This window comes from Quercus lobata, chromosome 11, assembly GCF_001633185.2.
Source record: "Quercus lobata isolate SW786 chromosome 11, ValleyOak3.0 Primary Assembly, whole genome shotgun sequence".
In the NCBI taxonomy this organism is placed as follows: Eukaryota; Viridiplantae; Streptophyta; class Magnoliopsida; order Fagales; family Fagaceae; genus Quercus; species Quercus lobata.
In genome coordinates this window covers 32,847,051-32,859,534 of record NC_044914.1, presented here as the reverse complement: position 1 = coordinate 32,859,534, position 12,484 = coordinate 32,847,051, and the positions used below count along the sequence as shown (strand labels likewise).

The window sequence follows — 12,484 nt, the reverse complement described above, 5'->3', positions numbered from 1 at the left end:
GCAGCTGTTTGAATACTTGTGTCACAGGATGTCCGTGGAAGAATTGGAGCTTTTCTGGGTTCACTGCTGGCTAATTTGGCACCAGCGAAATATGTTGCTGCATGGAGGGAAAGCCCAAGAACCATCAAGAATTACCAATCGGGCTTCTGAGTTGATAGAGGAGTTTAAAGTTTCAAGGGATCGGTTGGCTATCAATGCATCCAGGGAGGTTGTGCAACGGTGGTGTCCACCTCCAGGTACTCTGTTTAAGCTGAACTTCGATGCGGCTGTCTTCATGGAACCGGAGTCGTCGGGTTTTGGCGCGGTTATAAGAAACAGCATGGGTGAAGTGATGGCGGCGTTATCAGCAAAGGGTCCTCCAGTTGCAAACAGTGAAGAAGCGGAGATTTTGGCTTGCCGGAAGGCCTTGGAATTTGCTGTGGAGGCGGGCTTCCAAGATGTTGTGGTGGAGGGAGATAATGCCACGGTTATGAACGGATTGACAGCAGACAAACCCGTCAACTCATGGCTGGGATATATATATGAAGATACTCGTTGCTTGGCTAGGAGACTTCGGAGTGTATCAGCTAGTTGTGTACGGCGTGGTGCGAATGGAGTGGCCCATTCTTTGGCCAAGTTTGCAAGACAATTAAGTGAGGACTACGTATGGTTGGAAGAACAACCAACCCCTGCCATTGAGGCTTTGTATGCGGACTCTTTTGCTATTGCTTAATTGAATAATATATGGTCCATTTTCAAAAAAAAAAAAAGGGGGCTTCTCTTATTTGGGATTCTCATTTTTTTGGTTCAAAAATACCCCTACACCTTTATGTTTAAATAGAGATAAAACTAAAAGACAATCTGGTAAAAATACAACTCTAACTCCTACTAAAATATTGCCTAAAAAATATGGTCATTCTCTTGTTGATTTTCAAATTATTTTATCTTTTATAAATTAGATCCTCACAATAAAAATTATATATATAAAATAAAAACACAAGTTTTTACTTTTTTTTGGCTAAAGAAAAGTCTCATCACACACGCGAAGCACATGTGATAAGTTTAGTAACTATTAAATTGCTTTTCACATTACACATAAAAGAAAAATCTATGATTGTTTTGTACCTATTAAACAATAAAATATATTTTGTTACCAAATTAATTTTTTCATGCTCTAGGCATTGCTAATTTCTTTCTTGTAGTCTTCTTATCAAAAAAAAAAATCTTTCATGTTTACTTACTAATTGGTAATAGATAACTAAGGAGAAAGGTTTAGTAAATTGCAAATCCGCCCAAAATCACCATTTTCTTCGCCCAAAATCTTTGCTTTCTCCGCCCAAAATCACTACCAAAAATCATCATCTCTAATCAAACCCAAATTGCAAAAGAAGAAGAAGAAGAAGAAAGAAGAAGGATAAGAAAGAGAGGCACGTTCAGAGAAAATAGAGATACGAAAAAAAGAAGAAGAAAGGGAGTCTGTGTAATAAATAAATAAAAAGGTGAGAAAGTGTTAGGTAGGGGTAGGTGTGAAATAATAATAAAAAGTAAGGAAAATATTATTTAAATAAAAGAGTATATATAATAGATAAACTGATGTAAGTATTTTTGTAAAGTGTAAAAAAAAAAAAGTGGGTTCTTATGCTAAAATAGACAGAAAACTTTAGACGCACAGATATGAATGCTCTTTTAGTTCACATGCTCAAAGAACCCTTGACACGATCAATAATTTAAATCTCATATTAGTGCAATTTTAGTTTATTATGAGACTCAACTCTAATCCAAAGCTCAAATTATGAATATAAAAAATGGAACAAAAGATGGATTTTTTTTTTTTTTTTCAAAATAACACCAATTTTCAAACAATTTCATTAGTTAACAACATTTCCAAACTATTTAGAAAACTAACATCTCAAGTCCTACAGACCCAAGGTTATTGTAGCAAATCGAGTATTAGAGACTCGAGTTCCATAAAAACTAGTGGAACTCGATTTTAAATACTTGAGTTCCATATTGAGAGAGGAGCAAGGAAACCTAGCAAGCACAAAGAAAAAAACCCAACAAGAACGGAGAGATGAGCAAAGAAACCCAGCAAGCACAAAGAAAAAAAACCCAGCAAGAACGGAGAGAGAAGAGCAAAGAGAAACCCAACAAGCAAAGAAAAAAACCCAACAAGAACGGAGAGAAGATTAAAGAAAAACCCAGCAAGAATGGAGAGAGAAGAGCAAAGAAAACCCAGCAAGAATAGAGAGAGAAGAGCAAAGAAAAACCTAGCAATGCACTTGGATATGGAGAGGAAGAGCAAAGAAAAACCCAACAACAAATGGTCAGAGAGGGAGATCAAGTTTGCTCAAGTACATCGGTCAGATTCTTCTTCTTCTTCGGTTCGATCCTTCTTCTTTCTTATTCTTCTTCACTCATTGTTCACTCATTCTTCTTCACTTCTTCACTCTCTGTTCACTCCTTTTTTCATTCTCTAGTTTTTACACTCCTTCCTTCACATCTATGGAAATTGAGTCTTAGAGACTCGAGTTCCACGTGAATTTTCATAGAAATCGAGTCTTTGATACTTGAGTTGCTACAGTGAACTCAAATCTCAAAGACTCGAGATGTTAGTTTCTTAAATAGTTTAAAAATGATGCTAACAAACGGAATTGTTTGAAAATTGGCGTTTTTTTGAAAAAAAAAAATTCAACAAAAGATAGTGGGGTTATTTCTTGTTTCTAAGTAATGTTAAAAGTACTTGTCTACATTATTATAGATGGTGGGGTTGTTTCTTGTTTGATCAAAAGATGAAACGGCCATGAATTTTCAATTGGTCTTAGCATTTAGTTTACGTCATCATCTAGTTGAACAAGTTCACAAAATACTACTAAAAAATCCTTGCAAAATTGTCACTTTCTTCGTATTCCTTTTCTTACAACTCTTTAACTCCACCTCTTGCACCAAAGACTCACTCTAGACAAATAATAATTAATAATCCACTCTCACTCTCTGTTTCACACACACTCTAAATTTCTATACACACACAATTATTTTCGTATGGATGTCCAAATGGACCAAATTTCTTCTCTTACTAGCAATTTAGACTTGGGTCTGTTTGGATACTACTTATTTTGCTGAAACTGAAAATTTATTATTGAAAGTACTGTAGATAAAGGTAAAAGTTACTTGAAATAGTACAGCGAGGCCTATGAAAGTGCAGTGGAGCTCATAAATAGTAGTAAAAATAAGCTGAATAGTAAAATAATTTTAATTTTTTTATTGGTATTCAAACACACACTTGTATTGTTCGTTGGACTATAAAAGCTGGCTGATGGAGGGGAGGAGGCAAAACTTTTTGGTTTTGTTTATTTCCCACTTTCCATTTGTAATATAAGGTTACGAATTAAAATAGAACAAACGTTATAGCATATTTTTGCCAATATAAATATCTGCTAACATTGGCATTCAAATTATGGAACTCACAGGATTTTTGAATTTTTGGCAAGTAAACAAAATAGCATGATTTTAAATAGATAGGTCTCTTTTTATTTTTTGTCCAATGACAAAGTAAGGATTAGAATCAGCATAGTGAAAATAACGTTTAAAAAAAATTATAACTACTAAAATGAGCATGTATTAGTCTAAATACTTTATTGTGTACTAGTATGTAATATGTGCTTACGTACGAGAATGATGAATTGTAGTGGTGCTATTGATGTTAGCTCGAGTTATAAAACATATAAGATATTAGTTTGACCAGGACATTTAGAGGTATTAAAATAGTTTTTTCTTGCAATTTTCATTATATTAGTTACGCCAAGTTTCTCATTACTCTTTTATTATGTTTATAATTTTTAAATCACTATTAGATACTTCATATACAATATTAATTCATAATCATTGTTCATGAAATTCTACTAAATACAATACAAAATAAAAGAATAAATTGGTCTAATAATATCTTCTAAATTGAATGAGGATAAGTGCATAGGATCGTTAAGCTCAATTACAATTTATTACATTCAAAATCCTAGTATACAAAATATCTAAATAAAAATAGTATAAAAAAAAATGCTCATTAGTTCAAAGAGAAAATAATAGCAAAAATCTAAACAATTTAATTTGTACGGAAAGCTAACAAAAGCAAAAATTCAATTTTGAATCAAATTAAATTTTCTCTATGTATTGGTTATATATATGATTAGGTTTGTTTTTTGGTTTTTGTTTTTGTTTTTGTTTTTTTTTTTTTTTTTTATGATTTATCTATATTGAACTCTTCGTTTTCTACATTGAATTAACTCACTTGACACAAAAATTAAAAAAACTTACATTTGATGAGACACATAGCGCAAAATTAAACTCTAATTAAATTCTAATTTTTACACTGAATTAACTAACTTGGCACAAAAATTTAAAAACTTAGATTAGATGGAAACGTAGTGCAAAATTAGACCATAATTGAATTCCAATTTGAAATTTGATTGAATTTTCTCTCAGTTTTGCCTACATATGTATAGATTGAGGATATTGTTCATCAACAAACCAAATTAAATTATTTTTAATGCTTTCTCAAATGACTCTCTCTCTCTCTCTCTCTAACACGTATTTGGTTCTTGGAGTTGATAAGATTGCCACAGTTGCTTCTCTGAGATCATGCTAAGCTCCGAATTGTCCATGAAGGTGGCTCAGATCTGGCAGGTACAGAGGCAATTGAAGGTGGCTCAGATCTGGGTCGACATGGGTGATGGGAGACGGTGGTTGGGTTTGGGTCTGGGTCTTTGATGGTGGTTCATAACCAAATCATAGAAAATACACAGTTCACATTATAGTTATCCATTATAGAACATTGTCAATCATGCTAAAAAACTATAATAGATGAATGGATAACGTTAGAACAAACTTTAGGCAAGGGTAATAAAAAAATTACCAGAAACAACAGATCACAAATGTAACTATACAAAAAATGATTTTGATGTTAACAAAGGAACAGAGGTTCCCGCTGGTGATCTCACAATGAAATTTTTTTTAGCTGCATAAAGTTTGGTCTCACTGGACTAGCTGGATGCAATCCCACGGTCTATAGAGGAAACCAAAAGGCAAAATCGACGACAGTGGCTAGGTGCCTCAGTTGGGTCTTTGCATAGTGAGTATTGAGGCTGTTGTATTTGACTGTAATAATAGTAAGATTTTTGGACTAAATTTGACTAAACTATATGGAGGGTGATGTGAATGCTCTGATCTTCTTACTTCCTCCAATTCTCGGATTCCTTCAATCTGGAACCAGTATAACACTCGTTGAGGTAATCAGGTGATAGACCAGCGTAAGCCAGAGACTAACTAAAGCCAACACCTACGTACAAAAGTCTTACTAACTACAGCCAGCACCTATTTACAAAAGTTTAAAACGATTGAGAATTGGATAGATGCAAGAACTCAAACACTCGATGAACAACTCCATCAATGGATTTAGCAAAAAAAAAAAAAACCATCAATGGCAACCTCCACCTAACAAAAGTGGTATATATAAGCATCCTCTAACAGGTTACATTGCAGCAGTTTCGTACTTATAGGGTCCATTCTTATGTGAGACAAAGAAAAAGACAGTACTTGTATATGTCCGATGCATAATGAGTTTTTTTCCACCGTAACAGGTTATTTAAGGTGTAGTCTCAAATCTCAATATCTGTACTGCAGCATTGAAATTCCTCCATCTATTGCCAACTCAATATCCCAGAATCATAGCCAACATTACTAGAAAAAAATTCGATATTATACACAATCAAAACCCTTATTGCAGCATTGGATATATTATGCAATCAAACACACGAGTTATGGGCATTCTAGAAAAGCAACCAAACATACAAATACAACGTCCTCTTATTACACGAATACAGACACGTTACATTGTCTGAGTATTCTCAATTTGTTTCAAACACATACTCTTAAAAGTTAAAACATTATGCAATGAAAACACTACCCCTTCACAGAAAAGTTGTAGACACTGCAATTTGAAACCAAAAAAAAAGAGTAAGTGTCACTACTCACTATCCTTTGTCCTTTGAGGAATAAAAACAAGCACATGGCGGGCGTATTAACACATGCTAAGGAAAGCAGATCTCCTTCAGCTTATCCCCCACCGATTTATCCACCGAATACTGCATTAACAAGAAACTCAAAATGGGTCCTCAAAAGTTCCCACATTTACATAATTAAAAAAAAAAAAAAAGGTTCGATATTTTGAATGAGACAGAGACATAGAGTTAAGACCTTGTTGAGGACCCAGATGGAGTGGTTGTAAGCGCGGTGGAAGAGCTCGTCAAGGGCATTGGAATCTTTGGCGTCGACCTCTCTGTAGTTGACGAAGTTTTCACGGGCGTACTTGGCGTAGTAAGGCCTTGTGTCCTTTGGCAACCGCCTCACTAGCCTCAATACCTCACCATAGACTCTCAGCGCTTTCTCCATTTCTGTTGCTCTTCGAAAGATGGAAATCGATCAACAAAAATAATGGGCTTTGGGTTCTTTGGGCGTACTCGGAAACATACAATACAAGGGTATGGAATGTTGGATATTTACTTGTGTTGCAGTCTAGAATGGATTCTGGTTCTGGCCTCAATATTCGGCCCAATGTGTGTTGGAAACTTGATTACACCAACTATGGTCTATGCGTATGCATTCAGCCCGCTTACCTGACGAACCCAATCTAACCCAATGCCTCAATTCAATTCGACTTTTTGTGGGTTGATGAGGTTCTGAAACTTTGATTGGGTTAGATTTTGGTTGGTAAAATTTTCAACCAAGGAACCAAATCAAACCCATGTTAGTAGTAAATTGCAATGGCAAACTCTTATTTGAGGTAATTTTGATTTTTTTTTTTTGTCCCTCAAAGTTTTTTAAAAAATTTTGTTTGAGAGGGTGAAAGTTTTAAAACTTGAATCCATAAATCTATGTTAATTTGAGATATATGACACCTAATAGACAGCTCATTGTGACACATTAATAGAAGAGCTTAAATCTAAGTGATATGTAGTGCTATGAGTGTGGATCCATATTTTGAAACATTAAAGGATAAAATCAAAATTAGTCAAACTATTAAGAGTATAAATTACAATTACGCGTGTGTGCTTTATCTTGATTTTGATGGTGCTATTGTTTACTTGATAAAATGTTTTCAAATAATTTGATACAATATTAATACATGTGTGTAAACATGTGTATGGACTCAAAGAGGAGTAAGGTTGCAGAAACAACTTAAGAGCATCTCCAGTAGACTCTTCAAATTTTTGTATTGTTTTGAGAGTGAACAGTTATATTTACCTTTTATTTACTAACTGTAAGGTGGTGGGCTGTGCTAGTGATGTTGGGCTGCCTCTTGCTGCACTAAGCCCAAGTTTTTTGGATAAGGGAGTTGGGACCGGTCAGCTTCAACTTAAGTTGGTCCGGCTTGTGCGCAAACTAGGCCAAGTCTGCCAGGAACGTGTTCATGGCAGGCAAAACTGTTTCAGGCAAGTTGTGGTAGACAGACATAATAATAATAAAATAAACAAAAAATATCTGGCCACTTAGTGGGAAATGACCAAACAGCCCTTAAACTCAATTACAACAGCAATATTAATCCTTTTTGCGGAAGGGAAAGAACAGAACAGAAGATATTAAATATTAATACACATGGGTTAGTCAGAATGTTAGGGAAATCAACCAAAATTCGATCCGCAGGAGCAGAGCCAAAGAGGAAAGAACGTTCCTTCTCAACGCAGTTAATCTCTCAGGAAAAAGTCCTGCCGTGGAGATTAACTGCCCTGAGGGAAACGAACCTAAGTGGTTTTTCTGCACAGATGCTCCTTGAGGTTTTCACAGAGAGTCGGATTTCATGAGGGAGAGAAGGAACCAATCTACCGGTACATGCCTACCGTTCTAATTCTCACTTTTGTCTTTCTTTCTTGCGGTTTTCTTTCTTTCTTTTCCCACTCATTTCTTTTCTATTTCTTTGTTTTTCTTTTTAAGTTCCTATTTCTTAGTCGAAGTTCCTGTCGTTGTCCCCCTTTCTATTCACGGCAAGACCCTTTTTTTATAGTGCCTGCCGTAACCAGATTTTACTGTTTTAGCCCTTAACTCCCTTTGTCTGGTCTGGGTGTACTAGCCGACTATCACTATTCCGTTTGTGTGTCACCCTCCCATCACCAGACAAGGAAGAGTATTTTGTTTGCTTGTCTACCGTGGCACCCTTTCCTGCTACGGTCTGAGTTCTTTCTCTCTCCCTATCCCTTATGGCATGCACCTAGTGGTTCCAACTCAGCTTGCTTCTTTTGGGTAGTAAGCCATCCCAGTAGGACACCTCCCCGAAAGAGCCTGAGCCAGAACCAGAACCTTTAAAATAAAATTTTACCCTTTCCCCACCACCAAACCATGCCCTTTGAATCTCTGACCCCCCCAACCTCACCATGCTTTGTATTGGCTGGGTACAGGCTGGTGGTGCCTGGGCCTTGCGCGTGCCTTCTTTCCATATGTGTCCAAAATCCGCCTGCTGCCCATTCATCTGCCGTGGTCCGGAGGCTTGCCTGCATTGCCTGCCGTCCGTTTTCTTTGACCTTCTATGTGGTTGCTTCTTGATTTCCCGCTCCTCTCAGAGCTGGGCTTTATTTGATGATGGACTTTATATTTCCTTGGCCCACCTCATTTCCTGCCATATTTGTTCTGTTATTCTTGCTGTAATGATTTAATCCTGCTGGGCCTCTTTAGGCCAGCCGTTTATTCTTTCTCCTAGTGGCTTGGTATGGCTACTGGTTTCTTTTCTTACTTTATGGGCTTTTGTATCCCTTTTGTTTTTCTCTTGGGCTTCCTTGGCCCATTTGTTTTCTTTGGGCTTCCTTAGCTCTTTTGTTAATTCTGCATTCCCATGGGCTTTTACTAACTTCATTGGGCTTCCCGGGCCCAATAACCTTCTTCTCATCCTTAGGGTTCATGGGCCTGCCATAAACCCCTTACTTTCTTAGTTTGCATTACTTCGGGCTTGCGGCAGCCCTTTTTCACTTTTCTACATCATACACTGCCTATAAGATGCTATTTCTCTCTTTTCGGGCCTCTCTAAGCCCACTTGCCTTTTCAATGCGCATTTGTTTATTTCTTAAGCCTGTGGTTCATTATTCTTGCCGCTTGGGCCTGATAGTTTTGCTGCTTGCTTTGCCAATTCTTTGTTGCCCTTGTTATTGGGCTTTCCTTCTTTCCACTAGGATTCTCACAAATGGCCCTCAACACTTACTTTTTCAAATACACTTTCCAACAGACTCTCTATCTTTTCTCTATCTCATTTAAATATTTTTTTTTCATTCTTTCTTTAATCTTTCTTTATTCTTTTTTTAATCTTTCTTTATTTATTCCCAACTATATTTTCTAACTCTCAACGGGTTAAAATTTTAAAATTGTGGTTCGTATTTTTTTTTTCAATGGATCTCTTGAAGCACTCGAGATAACAAATAAAGGCGTGATTGGTTAGAGCATTTTTATCTTTGTTTTCAAAATAGTATAAAAACAGTTTTCAAAAAATTGAACTTGAAATTAGTTTTCAAATAATAATTTTTATATTTTACGTGTTTGGCTCCCATTTTTAAGAACAATTTTCAAAATACTCAAAAAAAAAAAAAAATTGTTTGGGAGACCATATCTGTGGGGACCGGCCCAGAATAATAGGTTGACTGGGCCCTGGACCTGTCCGAGGACTAGTCCGTCCGAGGAGACATCGTGGCCTAGAATCCTTATTTAGGCCTACTGGGGCAAAGAGAACATGTCCAAGGAGGAATTTCTCCTCGGACATTGCAAAATCCAGATCAAAGGTGCATCCCAGCCACTGTAGTCCATCCCCCGAATACGCAAAAAGGAAGGAGACCCAAAATATCTCAGTAAAGGCTGCCACCACCACATTAAATGTATCACAACTACTCTCTTGGCCGCATTAATGAAGAGAAGACCCCTGAACAGTGCTACCTTGGCCACTGCAACTCACAAAGAATTGATAAGGGTGTCTGATGGGACATGTGCTCAAGTGGGGGTTTAGATGATCAACAAGTGTAAAGCCCAAATGATAGGAGAGGGCCTATATAATATGTAAAAGTCCCCCAAGAGAAGGGGACGAGAGACGGAGAAAAAGATAGGAGAGAACACTGTAGGGAAATTTCATTTGCATGAATCTGTGCCCATTGACCAAGTTTGAGACCTGATCATTTGAGAAGGATCTCTCTTTACTGCTCTCTCCTTTTGTTCTTGTTTCTGTATCTCCTGAACCCATGCACCAAACCGTTTAAGCTAACTGAAACCAAGTTCTTTAACCCATACTCTACAAAAAAATTCATTGTGTAGGACTTTTTGGGTCAAGACTTGACCAACAAGGATTGGGCCACTAAAATCGTGTCCCTACAATTGGCGTCGTCTGTGGGAAGAACTAAAATATCAGTAAGCACAACGGTCGAGCATGGCAGAACTAGGTCCACACCAGGAGAATCCTCACCAAGCTAACCTTCAACAGACAGAATCCATTGAGTCCCAGCAGCAAAATAATCCTGCCAACCCAGGCAGCAGAAGGAATCGTGAGGGAAGCGTACATACTACCCAGACGAGCCAAAGTCATACCCAGATAGGGAGTCACGTATCCCAAAGGCGAAACAGTCATCAGGCCATGCAGCGAGAGATAGATGACCTGAAAAGGAAGTTGCGACGTGCGCAGCGAAAGCGATCTCCCTCCAGCTCAGATACGTCCTCTAACGAGGAGGACGTGAGTTATCGACGGAGATCGAGAACACCCCCAAGTGAAATCTTTTCTTGCGAGAAGGAGTCTCACCCTGTACGAAAGTATGAGAGCCCACCCAACAAGGGTTTGGGAAACGATGCTATGAATAGGGCACTAGACCAAATTTCAAGATCACTCTTCATGTACAGAATTGAAGGGGCTAAGTTGCCTCAACGCTTTAATCAACCAACATTCGCCATCTACAATGGCCGAGCAGACCCGGTGGAGCACGTGAGTCAGTTTAACCAAAAAATGGCTATTTGCTCGCAAAATGAAGCCCTAATGTGCAAAGTCTTCCCATCCAGTTTGGGATCAATGGCGATGAGATGGTTCAACAGCCTGAAGACAAATTCCATAGGCTCATATAAGCAGCTCACTCAGGCTTTCTGTTTTCGCTTTATTACAAATAACAGAGTCCCTCGACCCCTAAGTTCGTTGTTGTCCTTATCCATGCACGAGGGAGAGACCCTGAAGGCGTATTCAGATAGATATTAGGAGATGTATAACGAGTTGGATGAGAACCATGATGATGTCGTTATCAGCACATTCAAAAGCGGTCTCCCCACCGAGCATGACTTAAGAAAATCTCTCACTGGTAAACCAGTTGCTAACGTTCATCAGTTGATGAATAGGATTGACAAGTACAAAATGGTGGAAGAAGATCAGCTACAAGGAAAGGGAAAGGAGAAGATCATTCCCCCCAAAGCGAATGATTTCAGGTCAGAACGATATAACCATAACCAGCCGAGGAGAGATTTTTCGAGACAGGCTGGACAAAGTAACATGCAAACGGTGAATGCCTTGTTCAGAGAGCCAGTACAACAAGTGCTGGAGAAAGTAAGGAATGAACCCTTTTTCAGATGGCTGGGAAAGATGGTTGGAGACTCTTCAAAACGTAACCAGAACCTATATTGCCACTATCATTAGGACCATGGACATACCATTGAGGATTGCAGGAATCTATGGAATCACCTAGATCAGTTGGTCTGAGAAGGAAAGTTACGTCACCTTTTACACCCCTCGAGTGGTCATCCTGACCAGGCAATGCAAGAGCCTCGAAAAGATGTATCCTTAAGACCCCCCACAGGAACGATCCATGTCATCCTCGCCGCTCCAGGAAGAACCGAGTCATTTCCTTCCAGGGTGCTGTCTGTGGCTCGGCTCTCTACCGAAGATGGGGGAAGAGAATTTAAAAGGCCTAAAAAGGGAAGCTCGTTGATATTAGGATTCTCGAACGAGGATAAGAAGGGAACTATCCAACCTCACGACAATGCCTTAGTGGTTACGCTGAGAATCGGGGGCTTCGATGTGAGAAGGGTGCTGGTAGACCCGGGTAGCGCAGTAGTGGTAATGTACCCTGATCTATACAAGGGGCTGAACCTGAGGCTAGAAGATTTGACGGCTTATGACTCTCCCCTTATCAGCTTCGAAGGAAAGATTGTTACGCCAAAAGAGCAGATCAGTTACCCATACAGACTAGGTCAAAGTTGGTGGAGGTGAACTTTATCATGATCGATGCCTACTCGCCCTACACAGCGATAGTAACCAGGCCATGGATCCATGCCCTAGAAGCTGTATCCTCCACACTTCACCAAAAGGTAAAATACCTGTCCAGAGGCCAAGTAGAAGAGATTCGTGGAGATCAAGCCATGGCTAGGCAGTGTATGGTGGCCGCCATCTCACGTCGGTCCAATGCCGAGTCCTCGGCCTCTAAGAACTTATAGCAACCAGCCATCTCGGCAGGGA

At 38.5% G+C, this 12,484-nt stretch overlaps 1 protein-coding gene across 1 annotated transcript; it reads right to left on the bottom strand.

The window, feature by feature from the left end:
- Nucleotides 1-5,737: 5,737 nt before the first annotated feature.
- On the bottom strand, nt 5,738-6,761 carry LOC115968231 (LYR motif-containing protein At3g19508-like). The gene is made up of 2 exons (XM_031087566.1): nt 6,229-6,761; nt 5,738-6,116 (listed from the first exon to the last, which is right to left on the bottom strand). Exons 1-2 carry the CDS (start codon nt 6,421-6,423, stop codon nt 6,063-6,065), a joined length of 249 nt encoding a protein of 82 aa, XP_030943426.1. The 5' UTR covers nt 6,424-6,761; the 3' UTR covers nt 5,738-6,062.
- Nucleotides 6,762-12,484: the final 5,723 nt, after the last annotated feature.